At 41.0% G+C, this 17,883-nt stretch overlaps 1 protein-coding gene across 2 annotated transcripts in view; it reads right to left on the bottom strand.

The window, feature by feature from the left end:
* Nucleotides 1-17,883, bottom strand: part of OSBPL2 (oxysterol binding protein like 2) — a 43,001-nt gene that overhangs the window by 11,180 nt on the left and 13,938 nt on the right. The window contains exons 1-8 of one of the 2 annotated variants that reach the window (XM_068150062.1): nt 17,777-17,798; nt 17,013-17,172; nt 8,119-8,266; nt 7,190-7,265; nt 6,239-6,373; nt 4,938-5,035; nt 3,921-4,103; nt 462-569 (exon numbers count right to left, since the gene is read on the bottom strand). In XM_068150062.1, coding sequence (XP_068006163.1) covers nt 462-569; nt 3,921-4,103; nt 4,938-5,035; nt 6,239-6,373; nt 7,190-7,265; nt 8,119-8,266; nt 17,013-17,049 — 785 coding nt within the window. In that variant the 5' untranslated portion in view covers nt 17,050-17,172; nt 17,777-17,798. Of the gene's footprint in view, nt 1-461; nt 570-3,920; nt 4,104-4,937; nt 5,036-6,238; nt 6,374-7,189; nt 7,266-8,118; nt 8,267-17,012; nt 17,173-17,776; nt 17,799-17,883 lie in introns of those variants that run through there. The other variant, XM_068150061.1, reaches the window with a different exon arrangement.

Below are 17,883 nucleotides of genomic sequence, written 5' to 3'. Positions count from 1 at the left end.
ACATGCATCTAAGTTCACATTATCTGATTCTGCAGCCATCTTTCTGTGTTGTACCCTTAATTTAAGGCATTCTCTATTATCAAAACTAAAAAGTCTGTCAAATCACAGTCGATGGAGGTCCACTGCAGGCCTCCAACAATTATTCCATTTAATGGTTCTGGTGTAAAATTCAATCTCTGCTCTCTGTCAATAGGACTGAATTTGAATGGGTAACTCATAAATGTCAAATCTTTGTATCCCACAAGCCCTCTGCCTTTTCATTAATATTGTTATAGCACCAAGCCCAGGCTAATGAATAGTTCACATTTGTCAGGGAGAGGAAAAAAAAGACAAAAAAGACTAAGACCCCAAGACTTTGGACCTACAAAACAAAGCTTCCTGTGTGTCTGGCAACTCTGTGTAACAAGAGTGACCACACAGCAGTGCCTAAAGCCAACCCTTAGTATCATGATTCCCATTACCTGTGATTTACAATTTCTACCGTTCCGTATTGCTCTAACCACAGTTTACCAATAATTACATTATGTACACAGCAGGTTGGATTTGTCCAGGTGTAAGCTTCATTATGTCTGTAAAGAAAGAGAGAGAAATCAATCATTTTCTGGAGCCTGAGCTGGAATGTAAGCCTGGTTCCAATTCTGCTCATGGCAGGGGAAAATATTTAGCACTCCTATGAACAGCTAGCCGTTAACTTCAAACAGAGAAGAAACAGACTCCTCTTTATGAGCCAACAATGTGTGGTAGTGCAAGTTAATAAAGTGAAATCCCCTTTATTTTCCTTCCTTCTCACAGAGTTGACATAGTAAGTTTTACAGTTGCTGTGCTTTTGATTACAAAGTCCATTCCAATGTAAACAGCAATGCAGGAATTCATCTCATTCATTTGCACTTTTCAAGCTGTATGTTACAAAACAACACTCACAGGAGAACTGGATTGGCAAGCTAACACCTAGGAGTCTTCTAGTCAACTACTGCAGCAGCACTGCAAACATCTTCCTAAAGCTCTTGTAAACATCTTCCTAAAGCTCTTTCTTGTACACCTCTGTCTCAATCCAGGGAGTATCTTTTTGTGACGAAAGTTCCACTGAACATAAATATTTGAGTCTTCTAGCAGAGGCATTAGTCACCACCAGCTCTCACAGAGGTCCAATAAGAAGACACTGCTGGAGGGCTGGCCAGACTAACCCACTTCAGCAGTTTTTCCTTAGGCTTTTGAACATGAAGAGAGTGACATGAGCCAGCAAACTGTGTCAGTGGTCTCCACAAACATGCCACATGCTTCCCTGAGGGCTGCTGCAGTGACACTGCAGGAAATTTTGAAGGGTTGAGGTGTTGTTTTGGGTTTGGGGTTTGTTGTTGTTGGTTAACACCTGTGGGGCAGTAGCACTCTATTCAAGCTTCATAAATGTGTCAGTTTAAAATCCAGTTTATTAGTCAATTCCATCCTTTCCCCAAGGAAAGCTAAGCCTTAGTGCTGAAGGATTTTCCACTTAAGTTTCAATTTGCATTTAATGTTTAGTGAAGAGCTTTACAAAGATGACTTAACAGATTCTAATCCTTAAAAGGCATCACTCTAAAAGTGGCCAGAATGTTAAGGAACAGGAATCCTACTATCAGTAGCTCAGAGTCAAAGCCATCTACTCTCACTTCTCTTTCTATGCTGGTAAAAGAAATGCTGGAGTTACCTGGCTGGCAATCAATCCATCTTAGGAAAGCTTGCAAACTTGATTGTAATTAAAACAATCAATAATAAAATACAGAAACAAGCAGTGTCTCCTCTTTGTAACAAATGCCTTGTACTTCTACTTCTAGTAAGCACAGGGAGAATACTCCTATGTAATGTTTCCAAATGGTCTGTCATTTTCCAGCACAGGAAAAAAACCCCAGATCATTGGAATCTGTTTTCCCCAGGAAATTGTCTTCAAGCATACTTTAGAACAATTACTACTTTTCAAGTGGGGGGAAAAATACCAGGACCTCCCAGATTCATCCCATCAGCCTAAGCACACATTTTTATTCATGAACTACTTGACACCAGAAGCGTAACACAAAACAAGACACTCATGGCAGTGCTGATAAATTCAAGCACTTGTGTGTGCTGGAGAACTCAGGAAGAAATGTTTTCTAACACATCTTGAAACCACAGCCATGGGTGACACAAACCCAGTACTCAACATTGACTTGATATTTTGCTTCCTAAACATTTACTTGTCCACTCAGGTCCTGAGCAGTTCTCAAGACTACTCAAACCAACAGAATGGTATCAATCATAGCACCAAGAGGCTCAAAAGTTGAGTTCAACTTCTGCTGCTAACTTAAAGCAGTCCCCCTCTACTCAGCTCTGGTGAGACCCCACCTGGAGTACTGCATCCAGTTCTGGAGCCCCTATTACAAGAGGGATGTGGAGGTGCTGGAAGGTGTCCAGAGAAGGGCCATGAGGATGATCAGAGGGCTGGAGCACCTCTCCTATGAGGACAGACTGAAGGAGTTGGGGCTGTTCAGTCTGGAGAAGAGAAGGCTCCCAGGTGACCTCATTGTGGCCTTCCAGTATCTGAAGGGGGCCTCCAAGAAGGCTGGGGAAGGACTGCTCAGGATATCAGGTAGTGATAGGACTAGAGGGAGTGGAATGAAGCTGGAGGTGGGGAGATTCAGGCTGGAGGTGAGGAGGAAGTTCTTCCCCATGAGAGTGGTGAAGCCCTGGAATGGGTTGTCCAGGGAGGTGGTTGGGGCACCATCCCTGGAGGTGTTTAAGCCCAGGCTGGATGAGGCTCTGGCCAGCCTGATCTAGTGTGGGGTGTCCCTGCCCATGGCAGGGGGGTTGGAACTAGATCATCCTTGTGGTCCCTTCCAACCCTGACTGATACTATGATACTATGAAATTCTTTGTTTACATTCCAGTATAAATCTGTACCATGTAATTTGACTAGCAAGAGTTTTGGCTTCTAAAGGTTCTCTCTCAAACAACAAACTTCATTCTTGTCATACCTGCATTCTACACTGAGAAAAAATTTCCTCTACTTCCATCATCATTTATATTCAAGACCAGCTCATAATGTTATAACTTTTGAAAGATTAAATGCCAGCAGCTTGATAAATAAACTATACTTTCAAAGGAAACTACAGGAAAAGTCAGTGCTTGCAATGACAGGAAGGCTGACTCTATTGAAGCCAAATGTCAAGAAATTTCAGCAGATGACACTTCAAACAACCTCAGACTCAGGCCTCAGGAAAACTTTTCTAAAAGCACCTTTAAGAGTTCAACTGCAGAAGACTTTTTTTTTCCCAACTATTACCTAGTGCATCCTTATGTCCTGCTTGGGAAAGATGAAGAGTGTTTGTGCCACCAGGGCAAGCCAATTTATAGGAAGTTGTGTAATTCATGGGAGACATGTAATAGGAGTAATCTGGAAGAGGGACTAATCCTAATTTCAACAGGAAGGTGATCACACACAGGAAGTGTTGAACAGCTGACAAAGCAATCCTGACAAGTTCCTCACCTTCCCTCATCACAGCATCAGCTATTCTGAAGATGCATTTCTTATGCACAGGTACACAAACAATCAAACCCTGGCAGCTTGAATACCCTGGCAACAGAATTTTCTCTCTCCATTTTACATTCCTTCACAGAACCAACTCCCAGAGGCATTCACATTTTAAGAAGTGTTCCTTTTCATAGTGGAAAACATGGGTCAGTTTGCTACAGCTAGGCATAACTTAAAAGAAGAGAGTCCTGAAATTAAGCAGTGAGAATTACCTTTCTAAATAAACTCTTACAACCACTTCAGCAAGAGCTTGTTGGAAATCACCTCTGAAGAGCCAACAGAATGATTATCTCCTTATTCAAGTAAATGGTAAGCAGATCAACATAAAAAGGGGGGGAAGGGGAAGAAAAAAAGAAAGGTCTTTACTTCTCATACTCACTTCAGAAGCTCCAAGGTAATTGTTCCCCGAGGCTCTGCTTCTATACTCTTTCCCCAGAACTTTAGTTTGGGATAGATTGATCCATGAAAAACAAAGTCCTTATTGAGGCCTTCCGAATAGAATGCACTAATGGGTGGGTGGTGGCTGACTTGCTCAGATATAAACCTAAATCCTAAATCCTCCCTAGTAACAACAAAAGAAAGAGCATTAAACAGTCATATATGGTTTTTTTAATGTTACAATACAAAAGAGTTACTTAAAACAATACAATAAAAAAAGAAGAGAAGGCTTCACATTGAACTATAAATGAGTCTTTTCTAGTCCTATTATCTACAGTCAATGAAATTAAGTCATTTGAACACTTCCTCACCATCCCTGGAGGTGTTGTAAAAACCTGCAGACATGACACTTCAGGACATAGTTTAATAGCCATGGTTTAATGGCCTCAAGGCCATGTGCTAGGTCAGCAGTTGGATTTGATAATCTCAGATCTAGGGCTTTATACCAGAAACCACCCCACATTCAAACACCTAAATTACTTTCTACCCAGAAAGGCATTTATAGAAGTCTCACTGAAATAACTCCTGAAAATATTGAAACTCTTCAGGCAGCAGTAGAAGGTCTGAATGAGGATTCTTTTTCTCCACTGCACCCATTTATTTAAGCAAGCTGAAGACCTTCAGACTAATTCCTCTGTCCAACATGCTCAGCAAAACCCTATTGAAATTAATTAACAGTCCCTGGCTAGGGAATATTGTTGGTGGAAAAACACTGACCAGTTTTTTCCTCTGAGTAATTAAAAAAAGGTACTCTGCCCAAACCTAGAAGCACAAATACCAGCTTTTGTAACAGCTTCACAAAGATAGTGAGGTTGTTTGGGGAAAAAGAATTTTAGCTACACCCAGGAATACATTTTAGAAGATGTTTATTTCACTGAATAAACAAACAAACTAGGATGACTGCTTGCCAACTCAAGAACACAAATAACCCCAGCTCCCAATTTCAAGTAATTATCACCTGGTTAATTCATAGGTTTCTCCTAACAGTGGGTTAAATGGTTTGCCAGTTCTCTCCCACTGAGAAGCTACAGCAGAAACTGCAAAAGCAGCTACAGCCTGTAAGCAAATAAAGGACACATTGTTATGAGAACAGAACATTAAAACTCCAAGTTTAACACATGAATGTTTGCTGCACATTGCAGCATTTTATTTATTTCCTTTTTAAAGTGACATATATTTTTCAAGACCAAAGCATTTGTAAGCCATGGGATAAGTGATACAGAAGTGAGGACATGCAAGCAATCAGTAAGAATCTCACTGCCACAAGGAATTTTGTTGTGTAGTAACTTCTGCCAGGTTATATTGTGCCCCATGCTTCTTTATCTCTAAGAGGGCAGCCTGCTTTTTTAAATCTGCTTTTCCCCTGTCTTTGACTGATCCCCACACTCAGGCCACCGAGAACAGCTTTGCTTTTCCTAGGGCCAGGCATGCATCATTTCTAACACAGATTAGATTTCTTGATCATACCAAAAGACACTTAAAAGTTCCTGTAGGCTGATAAGTAAGGGCATGCACTGTACAAACACAGAACACAAGACAGACAATCTAGTTCAGAGCTCTGAGCAATACCAGTGTAAGCTAACGTACACCGGCTTGGTTTCACCATATTCAGCTCCTTGTTGAGAGACCACCCAGGCACTATATTCTGCTCACAACCACCACCAGTATTGGAGAGTGCCAAAGGCAATATATTCCGCTCACAACCACCACCAGTTTTGGAGAGTGCCAAAAGAGTGCCAAAGCTGGTCTCTTTCATAAGAACTTTTCATCCGGTAACTTAAAAATCACAGAGCCATTCAACAAATCAGCTTAGGGCAACTTAAAACCAAGGGAATAGAATAGACTAGAATAGAATACTATCAAGATCATCGTGTCCAACCTATCATCCAACACCACCCAACCAACTGAACCATGCAACCAAGCACCCTGTCAACACACAAACCCTTAAGAAGAGTCACGGTAAAGCAATCCTGAAAAGGAGTGAGGTCCTTGCCACGACTGATGAGGCTCATTCTCATGCACTAGACTTTTGGCTCAAACTCTGTGCAGAGCATGAAGTGTGAAAGTGTCACGAGTACCTGATACAGCAACTATGAAACAAGGAGCTTGTCTAGACACAAATATGGGCATTCTTGTGATAGCTCCAGAAAAAAATACACTCAAGTGAGAAATTATCTTAAAATGAAAGACTCAGAAAAAAGCCCACACCAAACACAAACTTAGCTCTGAGCTAAGCAGAAGGTGGCAGTTGTTTCTTACCTGCATTCTTTCCAAGGGGTCTGCCTGACTACAAGCCTTGTTAATGAGGTATATATGTTCCATATATTCTGTTATCCGTTGAAGGAAACTCAATGGCTCATTGAAGACAATAGGCATTGTAATCTTAGACAGCTCCTGGGTAGCAAAAAGTTAAGTTAGACACAACACAAAAGTTAACAACTGAGAAGAACAGTCATTTCTAAAATGAGTTATGGGTTAGTTTATTTACAGCATTCTTTAAAAGGCATTTGGCAAACTCACAGCAGATCTCTAGGTGCTAGAAAGGGGCCAAAAGGACCACAGAACTCTACTACCAATCTGAAAGACTAAACAACTGCAGAAGTTGACCCAGCTCACTTGGTAAATTCAAGGTGAACATCACCACCTGTTCTGTGGTCTGCATAAAGCAGAGGGGTGACAGTTTCCAAAGATAGCAGCAATAAAAGTGCCAACCAGTTCATTATTGATATTTAAGTACCACGCATTCCTTTGGAAGGTTCACACAGCTATTTGCATAAAATCTAACTATTTTACTGCTGTAACCACACATTATTTTTTGAAAGGAACACTTACATAAAGAGCAAGGATTTTAATTGCCCTAACAAATTTTAGTAGCTTTATTTAAGCAGCCTGTTATTTGCATCAGAATGTTTCTCATTTTGCATGTGGATACATGAAGCTCACGCAGAGATTTCCAATTTCCCACCTCTTTTAGTATACCCAGGCAAATTTAGCTGAGTAGCTAACAAACTGCAGGACTGAACACCAAAGCATCACTTAAAGGCTTAAAACTTAGTGGAAAGGAAGTTTAAGATGATGTTCCCTACAGAAGAAGAAAAATCAATGCAAAATGCACCAAGTATTATTCTGTGCCTTAAAGTTTAAGCAATAACATTAACCAGTTGAAGCCAGGAGATCTAACATCAGCATGTTTTATCCAAGCTAACTTACCAGTCCAATGCATTTTTTTAATATGCTCCACACACTAAAATCACTTCTAGAAAACATTGGGGCAGGTAATGATGTCCTGTAATTGTGAGGGGAGAAAAAACAAACACACAACTGTCATTATCAGCTTCTTAAACAAGACATCTGCACTTGTGGGTATTAAAGTATCATAGAATCATAGAATCAGTAAGGTTGGAAGAGACCTCACAGATCATCAACTCCGACCTGTCACCCAAGACCTAATGATTACTAAACCATGGCACCAAGTGCCACGTCCAATCCCCTCTGAACACCTCCAGGGATGAGGACTCCACCACCTCCCTGGGCAGCACATTCCAACAGCTAACAACTTTCTCTGTGAAGAACTTTCTCCTCACCTCCAGCCTAAACTTCCCCTGGCACAGCTTGAGCCTGTGTTCTCTTGTTCTGGTGCTGGTTGCCTGGGAGAAGAGACCAACCCCCTCCTGGCTACAACCTCCCTTCAGGTAGTTGTAGACAGCAGTAAGGTCTCCTCTGAGCCTCCTCTTCTGCAGGCTAAACAACCCCAGCTCCCTCAGCCTCTCCAAGTAAGGCTTGTGCTCAAGGCCTCTCCCCAGCCTCGTTGCCCTTCTCTGGACACATTCAAGAGTCTCAATGTCCTTCTTAAATTAAGGAGCCCAGAACTGGACACAGTACTCAAGGTGTGGCCTAACCAGTGCTGAGTACAGGGGCACAATAACTTCCCTGCTCCTGCTGGCCACACTATTCTTGACACAGGCCAGGATGCCATTGGCCTTCTTGCCCACCTGGGCACACTGCTTAGAGCTGACAGAGGAAGCAGACAAAGTGTCTTTTCAGTTTCATAGAGTTAACCTCTTTCCATGACAGCTGTAATGACCCAAAAGATATGCCAGCACACACTCACTTCTCACTGTGCAGCACTGTATGCTTACCTGGGTCTCTTAATTCCATTCTCTTGTATCTCTGTCTCTCCATTGTGCTTTCCACTCCTGTTGCTTTGGTGTGGATCTAAATCAAGCATTTCTGCAACTTTATGGTTTGCTTCTGAAAAGTCTCCCGAAGAATTGTCAGAATCAAAGCCTGCATAAAAACCACAAGGCAACACTTTCCTTAGGAGCTTTATCATCCCCCAAAGTGCCACTCCCAATTTGCAATTCTCACAGCACATGTGCACTTACACCAAGTTACTCTGTTCTTTAAAATATCAGAGTGAAAGCTCTTTATTAAGTGACCTCATTTCCAAGAGCATTTAGAACCAAGGATTGTAATCACCCATTCTCAACTGATTTTTCACACTGCTGAATGCAACACCAATTTAGAATCTGACAAGCTCTTCAGCAGCTCCTAATCAGATTAACTGCATTGTCTTTTCTTCAGAGCCCCAGGATGATTACAACAATTTTGCTCTGTTATATAGCTGCTGGGTTTTTTTTGAAGACCTTTCAGGGAAACATCAATCAACTTATACTGCTAACAGGTAAGGAGCAATTCACAATCTAGCAGCAAACATCCAGAGTGCTAGAGCAACAGAAATGTAGGACATCCAACTCCTTTTTGCCATCCATGTGTGCAAACCTTACAGCACTTCCCTAGTGGTTACAGCATGAACCTGTGGACACCAAGATGAATCACTCCCTGAGCTCTACAAGGGACCCAAAGCACAACCTGCAGCAGGTAGCTCCACTTCCTATGACCCAATTTCACCTACTTGGGTAGACAGCTAGTGGAAACACAGAAAACACCAGCACCACCAATAACAACATGCTTTGAACAGCTTTAACCTTAAAAAAAAGAGTTAAACCATCAAGAATGTACAGGAGCACAACCATCTGTAATCAAGCAGCCCTAAGTACAAGTTGGACTAAACCAACCACCCAAGACTTTTGTCTAATGATTTCATTGTTTTAAGCCACACTACTTCCACACACACTTAGAATCACAACAGTTTATCTTGGTATATGCCTTTAAATAAGAAAACTGTAAAAAACCTTTCATGTTTATACACACACACACATACACACTTGGTGACTATCAGCAGCAACAGACCTCTGGTCACTGCTGCTGCACGGATTGATTGCACGGTTGTTAACAACAAACGGGAATCAGCTGTGGCGTCAATACAGCGCTCCCTGAAAAGATGCATGAATACAATCCCCTTCCACAACTCTGTCACAGCTCTGCTGATCATTCAGTGGCATACAGGAATGTTTTTCTGGTGAGAACAATTCAAAGAGTATCAAGTTCTTTCTGAGTGCCACATTCAGTCACCATCATTGGAGGTGTTTAGGAAGAGACCAGCTGGGGTGCTTAGTGCTATGGTTTAGTTGATTAGATAGTGTTGGATGATAGGTTGCACTCAAAGGTCTTTTCCAACCTGTTAACTCTATTCAATTCAGCATCAAGAACCACAAGACTTCTAAATTGGAAGCTCAAAACTGAAGTCAGAATCCAAAAGCAACACAAAAACATGCATCTTTGCTGCCATACAACTCTTGCCTCACCTTTAAAGAATACACTATCATCATTTTTGTATTCCTTCCACTCCACCTAACACAACCTGGGCAACCACTTGTCTACGTGCTGACAGTAACCATCACTTGGCTACAGCCTGTCTCAAAGTGCAGCTGCAGGTACAGAAAGATGCTGAAATATTACAAAGCATGTTAACACTTTAAGGGAGTAGGGAAAAAAGGACAGTTTTCAGAAAGATTGTTTCAATTTTACATGGAGTAAAATGTTGAGACCTTCTGTCATTAACTTTTTTAAATCAGAGAGTGCCTATCTCAGAGGAATACTCAACTTTTCTCTTTGTTAACATCTCCACCAGGATAGAACAGAGAGTAGAGGAGCACAGAGAGTAGAGGAGCACAGAGAGTAGAGGAGCACAGAGAGTAGAGGAGCACAGAGAGTAGAGGAGCACAGAGAGTAGAGGAGCACAGAGAGTAGAGGAGCACAGAGAGTAGAGGAGCACAGAGAGTAGAGGAGCACAGAGAGTAGAGGAGCACAGAGAGTAGAGGAGCACAGAGAGTAGAGGAGCACAGAGAGTAGAGGAGCACAGAGAGTAGAGGAGCACAGAGAGTAGAGGAGCACAGAGAGTAGAGGAGCACAGAGAGTAGAGGAGCACAGACCACATCAGGTTGGAAGAGACCTTCAAGATCATCGCATCCAACCTATCATCCAACCCCACCTAATCAACCAAACCATGCGACCAAGCACCCTATCAAGTCTCCTCCTGAACACCTCTTTTTACTTCATTAGAGCAACTCCTGCATGGCACAAATCCAGAGACAAGAAGCTGCAGTGTTTTTCAGGGAATCAGGACCATGACAATGACATTCAGCACTGCACAAGGAAGTACCACCATGTGATCTTATTTGGTAAACACCAGGTGTAATGGGTGATGTCATGCATGAAACTGTCTTCTACATTTTGATGTCACAAGCATGTAATTATACAACAATAACCACACCTTAGCAGTCTTAGCACTTAATTGGAAAGTATGATAGTCATATATATATATACACACACATATATGTATATATATATATATATATATATTCAGGTCATTAAAATGAAGACTACCCTGAAACACTTGTCTTGAATAAAAACCCCAGGCAAACAACAACTAGTCAACCCAAACCAAAACATTTGTCATTTTGAAATGACATTTCCAACCACATATTGGCTTGTTCTGGAACCTGTTCCAGTACAAGGAGATGGAAAAGGCACGTTCTGTAGGGCTTAACAAAATAACTTTCATTAGTTTGATGAAGCTGGGAAAAACCAAACAGATGAGCTTTCTGGTACATGTGCCCAGAAAGCTGACCAAAAGCACACCATTTAAGCAACAGCCTCACATTTTAATGAGATAAACAAACCTAAATGTAAAATTAAGGCTTCAGGAGAGGAATAGTCAACTGGCCTATACAGGAATAGCTATGAAAAATGTTACTAGGATTCCACTGCACCTGAAACCTTGCAAATCCTATCAGGTGTTCATTGTTTTTATCCACGCTGGTCTTTGTTTCTCCAGGATGCAGAACTGGTTTGCCCTGTTCCTGTACAGCGTGATGGGAATTCAGTTTCAGGTATATATATTATTTATGGACAACACCACGTCACTGGTAAGCAGATAGATGGCAATTCAAACAAGAGGCTTGCAGACAAACAACAAAAATCAAACACCTGCTCCAGAAAAATTCTATTGGTAGTGAACAGTCTGGTTTATTAGACTGCACCTCCACCCAATTACTTTTAAAACCCCCAAAAACACAGAAACCCCAAACAAAACAACAACCCACCAAGACAACACCCAACCCACTACGGTACACAGCAGAACAGAATAGAACAGAATAGAACAGAATAGAACAGAATAGAACAGAATAGAACAGAATAGAACAGAATAGAACAGAATAGAACAGAATAGAACAGAATAGAACAGAATAGAACAGAATAGAACAGAATAGAACAGAATAGAACAGAATAGAACAGAATAGAACAGAATAGAACAGAATAGAACAGAATAGAACAGAATAGAACAGAATAGAACAGAATAGAACAGAATAGAACAGAATAGAACAGAATAGAACAGAATAGAACAGAATAGAACAGAATAGAACAGAATAGAACAGAATAGAACAGAATAGAACAGAATAGAACAGAATAGAACAGAATAGAACAGAATAGAACAGAATAGAACAGAATAGAACAGAATAGAACAGAATAGAACAGAATAGAACAGAATAGAACAGAATAGAACAGAATAGAACAGAATAGAACAGAATAGAACAGAATAGAACAGAATAGAACAGAATAGAACAGAATAGAACAGAATAGAACAGAATAGAACAGAATAGAACAGAATAGAACAGAATAGAACAGAATAGAACAGAATAGAACAGAATAGAACAGAATAGAACAGAATAGAACAGAATAGAACAGAATAGAACAGAATAGAACAGAATAGAACAGAATAGAACAGAATAGAACAGAATAGAACAGAATAGAACAGAATAGAACAGAATAGAACAGAATAGAACAGAATAGAACAGAATAGAACAGAATAGAACAGAATAGAACAGAATAGAACAGAATAGAACAGAATAGAACAGAATAGAACAGAATAGAACAGAATAGAACAGAATAGAACAGAATAGAACAGAATAGAACAGAATAGAACAGAATAGAACAGAATAGAACAGAATAGAACAGAATAGAACAGAATAGAACAGAATAGAACAGAATAGAACAGAATAGAACAGAATAGAACAGAATAGAACAGAATAGAACAGAATAGAACAGAATAGAACAGAATAGAACAGAATAGAACAGAATAGAACAGAATAGAACAGAATAGAACAGAATAGAACAGAATAGAACAGAATAGAACAGAATAGAACAGAATAGAACAGACCAGGTTGGAAGAGACCTTCAATAGACTTTCAACCCAGAGCATCAGCTAGCTTGTCTGCTACAAGCTCTGGGAGGAAGTTTGAAAAGCCATTTCTCAATGAAGTTCTAAGTCCTCTAGTCCTGTGAGCTATCCAGAGAATGTTGTTCACAGAGGAAGTACTGATCTGGAATAAAAACAGTTTGCTAAAATGATTTGTGGTGGTTTTTCTAAGTTACACAAAGAGCCCTTCTCTGGCTGCCTCTAAAGCTTTGAACTTGCAAACCTGGGTAGGGTTTACTTACAGGACAGTTTTAATAGTGAAAAGCCACTGTGAGCGAGGAGGAAAGTGGGGATTTGAAAGGGAGAGAGGAGCCCACACAGAAATAAAATGTCAAAAATTAGCTTACACAGAGCACCAACTTATGTGTGTTAAAGGCAGAACAGAAGCTTTTCAAAAGTCTTACATTTTCAAAGTCAAATTCTTAAGCTGAGTGCCATAAATCTATTTCAAGAGCTTAAAGAAAAGTGACTTGCCAGTAACTCTAGTTTTCTTAGCCTTCTTCTTCCACATCCTGCAAATGAACCACGTCCCCTCAGACTATGCTATACATCCACCTACGAGGGAGCAGAGGCACTGCTCTGAGTCATGTACCCAGACACCAGACCGCCCCTTCCTACAGTCAGCAACTTCCTGAAACACTAATTAAGCCTTGTCACTCGAGACAGAAAAGGGATCCAAAAGAGCATAGTACTAAGAACCTTCAAGTTTAGAAAGGGCATAAGGAATAGGATAGACACACAGGAAGTGTAGATAGCAACTGAAGCAAGAGGTAGCTCTTCTTTGCCAGCAATTCCAATCCTCCCCTTTTCAAACCATGCTGGAGCTGCAGAGTGCTGCTCCAACAGCAGCCAGGCTGGCCTTTCACACGACCAGCAATGCTTCAATGTTACAGCAAAATCTGCTGCTTCAGTTTGATCCAGGCATTATGAAAATACATAAATTTGGCAGCAGATACCCTACTTCCTCCTGCCCCAGAGAAAGCAATAACTTACCATGAACAAGAGCCAAGTGACAGGAAACAGGAGGGCAACAGCCTGACACATACACCAAGCTGGATGCACTCACCTCAAGGGTACAGAGCAGATTCCCATCAAACTGCAGCTTAATGTTTCAAAAAGCAAAACTAAACTACTCATGGGTTTCAAAAACAAATTATCCTGGTAACTAGCCAAGCATTTTCCTGTTCTATGGAAAGCCTTCCACAAAACACTTTGGCAAAAAGATACCTGGCAGAAGTAATGAAGGATACAATTCTGATTAATAAACCCAAAGTAACCCAGGCTAGGGGCAAAGGATCAAAGCTATTTTGTCTCCTTTCAAAGAATCTGGAATTCCTCAAAGGACTGACCACCTCCCCTGATCCAGCTTCAGAAAGGCCACCTCCTCTATCTGAGGAAAAGCAGATGCTGTGCTGTCAAGAATTAACTGAGACCACAGGTAACATTCCTAAGAGATTCTCAAGGGGGGTACACTCAATCATAAATTAAGGGTATCAAGTGTCCAACTAATCAGCAGTACTAATAACCTCTGAATGTAAAGAAATTTCTCTCCCTGGAAATTCTTCACCAGTCACAATCTTGATTCATCACTTGTACTACACATTCCATCCTGCAGCCTGACATGTGTCATCATCATCCAGTCAAGGTCAAACCATCTGCCTGGAGGATGATTCCCAATTCCATCACAGGAGCATGTCTTTTGGATAGGATGGGGACAGTGTCAGAAGCATAAAACTCACTGCATCAAAAAGCAAAGGTCTCCTTAGGATAGATTCATGTTCTAGAAGTGGATGTCATCAACTAACAACTACAGAAAAGTTGTGGCTTCCTCAAGGAGTCAGCTGATAGTATCTTAAAGAAGGCAACATACTACCTGGGCTGCTGCTGAGACTGTACAGAATTGTAAAGCACAAGCTCCCCTAAGCCTGGTTTGCTGCTCATAAGACACAAAGCACAGTACCCAAGTACTAAAACTAATGCACTTGTGGGAACACACTGCAGCTCCTTCTGGGGAAGCAAGTGCCCAGGACTCTACTTTCACCTCAACATGGAGTTAAGACATCTGGAGCATGTGTTTGTTCCTGGTAGCCATGTCCCAGTCCTAGACTTAAGAGCAGAACAAGCATGTGTCTGAAGGTGGCTTCTGCCCATCTACAGAGCTGACCTAAAGGAACAAGTATCCTCAGAAAGAACAGACTGAGGGGTATGCCAAGGGCTCTTTTCCTTTTTTTTTTTCTCTTTTTAATCAAAATTTAGAACACCAGATCCTAAGGTTTTCACTGTGGAATCTGAAAGCTCACCCTTTGGCTCAGAAAGGACCTTGATTCTGAATTTGATCTCCTGGGACTACCGCATCTGCACCTAACCTAAGTCATCATAAATCTAAGAGACAGACAGGCATGATCAGGATCCATTAGAAGCTAAAAACTTCAGCAAAGCACCACCTGAATGATACAGAATCCATGGTGCTAACAGGAGCAAAGAGTTGCTGCAAGCATCAGCCGTTGAGGAACATGAATGCAGAGAGACTTATTTACAGTTGTTCTTAGCATCATACTTGTGTAAGACACAGCAATAAAGAACTAAGTCTAGACTTCACTAGGTTTGTGCAACTAATCCATCAAATTGTCAGCATCTTCTAAAGCAGCTAGCTGGAGAAAGACTGAGCACCTGTCACCAGAAACAGTTCCAAGGGAGAAAGAATATGAAATATACTACTACAAATGTAATGCTCCTCTTAAACCAAGAGCTTCTGGGGCACACTCCAAGCTCAACCTCATTTAATTCCTGGAGTGGCTGCTGCAGACTAAACATCCTGCATTAGAAGAGTCCTGTGCTAAGAGTCTATGAAGACCCTGAATCTTCTTTTGCTTAGAAACCTCTCTCCTGCCATCATAATCCTCTCTATGGAAGGATAACATTAGGCCAGGACAAGGAATACTCACGGAACTGATGCACAACATCCCACTTCTGAGCAAAGCCAGACTAGACTGCAAGGTACAAGAACATCTCACACACAATAGCTCAGGAGTCATTACCACCTTGAGCACTTGCAGGGAGAATAAATCTTTTGAGACTGAGGAAAGGGGAAAAAGAAGAGGAAAGAGGACAAACCCAGAGTGTTCAAATGCTGAGGGCTGTGTATTTCTGCAGCAAGAGACAAAGCTGTACAGTGCAGACCTCAGAGGCACATTTCTGTTCACCTTTTTTTTTGGGGGGGAGGGGGGGGAGGGGAGGAAATCTAGTTCATTTCTGATCATGGTGTCTTGAGCTCTTGAAATTAAAGGTTAGTAATGGCATACAGGAACAATCCATTGTGTTTTTCAAGATTTGTATGGTACAACAGTTTGATTTTACCACTACCACTCCTAGGCAGCATGAATGCAATCCACATTTCCTTCTCTTCTTCATGACATAATTGTGGCAAGTCCTATACAGCCTGCTGTCAGTCACACTGCTTCATCCTGCCCCTCTCAGTTTGCTCCTCATATGAATTTCCAACTGACCATGTCCACCTCACCCAATTGTCTCTACCATGCTACTTTCATTCCTTCTGCTTTCATGCTCCTCATTATTCATTCTTTTCTTCCCATGATTCTACATTAAGCACTCTGCACTCACTACTGCCAGCACTTCTCATTTCACCTCTATTATAGGATTTCTGAGGAAACATTTAAGTGGAAGGCTTTAAAACTGCTTGAGATCCTTGAAAGGATTTTTTTTATTATTAAAATACTTCAAGTATTTTAAGTTACCACTAAACCCATGTAAGGCTCCTCTAAATAACCATTCATCCTTATTAGTTCAAAGAAATGTACTATTTGACAGACTGCTCAAGTGTGAAGTGATCCATGTTTGTTTTTACAGAGAAAAAAACCCCACACCATTGGATTGCAAAGACTTTTGGCTCTCTACCTTGAAGACATACTTTTACAGTCATTTGATTCTGCCTAGGACAAACATTTGCTACTTCAATTCTTCAAGATAAGTTTTCTCCATTAAAATAAACAAGTTAATACAACAACAGTACAAATGACCCACAGAAGATATCCCACCTTTCAAAGGGTCTTAAAAGGCCTCTATTACTTCTCAAGCTGCTATTAAATTACCTCTTTTACAGAAAACAAAGCAAGACTTGGCCACTGAAGGACCCTTACAGTGCTACAATGAAAGAAAACATTAAGCTGTAGTAAAACCTCCTCATTTCCAAGTCTGAACCTGATTTGTAATTCTTCCTTTCTTCTTTTCAGAAGACAGCACCACAAGTTTTACCAACAGGGGCTTACTTTTTATTAACAGCACCATACACAGTCCAGGTTATAGCTTCTTGGGGGTTGTTGTTGTTGTTCTCTTGGCACTGTGCCCATCACTCACCCGTAACGGCATCATAAAACTCTTCTTCACTATTCATCCTTCAGTGTGGAATCTGTACAGCCAGTCCAGCTTCCTCTAATGCATCCTTGAACTTGATTTGGAGATTAAATATCCGTGTGCTGCTGAAGTCTCTTGCAAATACCCGGCTGCTTTAAACGACCTGTTTGACAAGAGAGGGAACCAGAATCAGCAACTTGCACATTTCCTATATGCACACTTGGCAAATACCAATTTCCCTATTTCTTCCCATGGTAAGAGATGGATTTTTGCATTTCTAAGTAAACAGCTTGCTTTGACGAAGTCATTCTGAAGAATACTACCTACCACAAGAACAGCTGATGCTGCTGCATGTCACACACCTCTCTATAGAAATCCCTCTTATACATTACTGTAAAACATATCCCATATACTGCAAGTTACATTTCAGGCAAGTACAGTTTGAAGGAACAGAGAACCGAGGGAAGAGAAAGACAGCTGGCAAAATAATACCTCCTTTCCAGCAAAAGAATAAAGCTTACCACATCCTCAACCAAGAAAGTTGGGAAGAAGAAAGTGAACCTTACATCTCAAAATCTCTCTGTACATAAAAATGTGGAGCCTCGCTGTACATCCTGCAATCAGTATCTAATGACCTTTAGAGAAGCTTTGTCAGGCTTCTGCTATGAACTCCAAGAGAAAACTGAACATTTTCCCCTCTGGAGGGAGAGTGTAAAGAAACAACAACCTTTTTCTCAGCAGAGCCAAGCACACTGCAAATAACTTACAGATTTATGAAGCATTCCAGCTCTGCTTTATGGATAGCCTAAATTAGATTTTTTCCAGATGGCTGGCAATAATGTAACAAACATTTTTTGCTTCACCCAGTTTTACT

Source organism: Melanerpes formicivorus, unplaced genomic scaffold (genome assembly GCF_026170545.1).
Source record: "Melanerpes formicivorus ecotype bairdi unplaced genomic scaffold, bMelFor1.0.p_v2 SCAF_19, whole genome shotgun sequence".
Taxonomy (NCBI): domain Eukaryota; kingdom Metazoa; phylum Chordata; class Aves; order Piciformes; family Picidae; genus Melanerpes; species Melanerpes formicivorus.
Note: the sequence above shows the minus strand (reverse complement) of the source record. Positions and strands in the feature narration are given on the sequence as shown.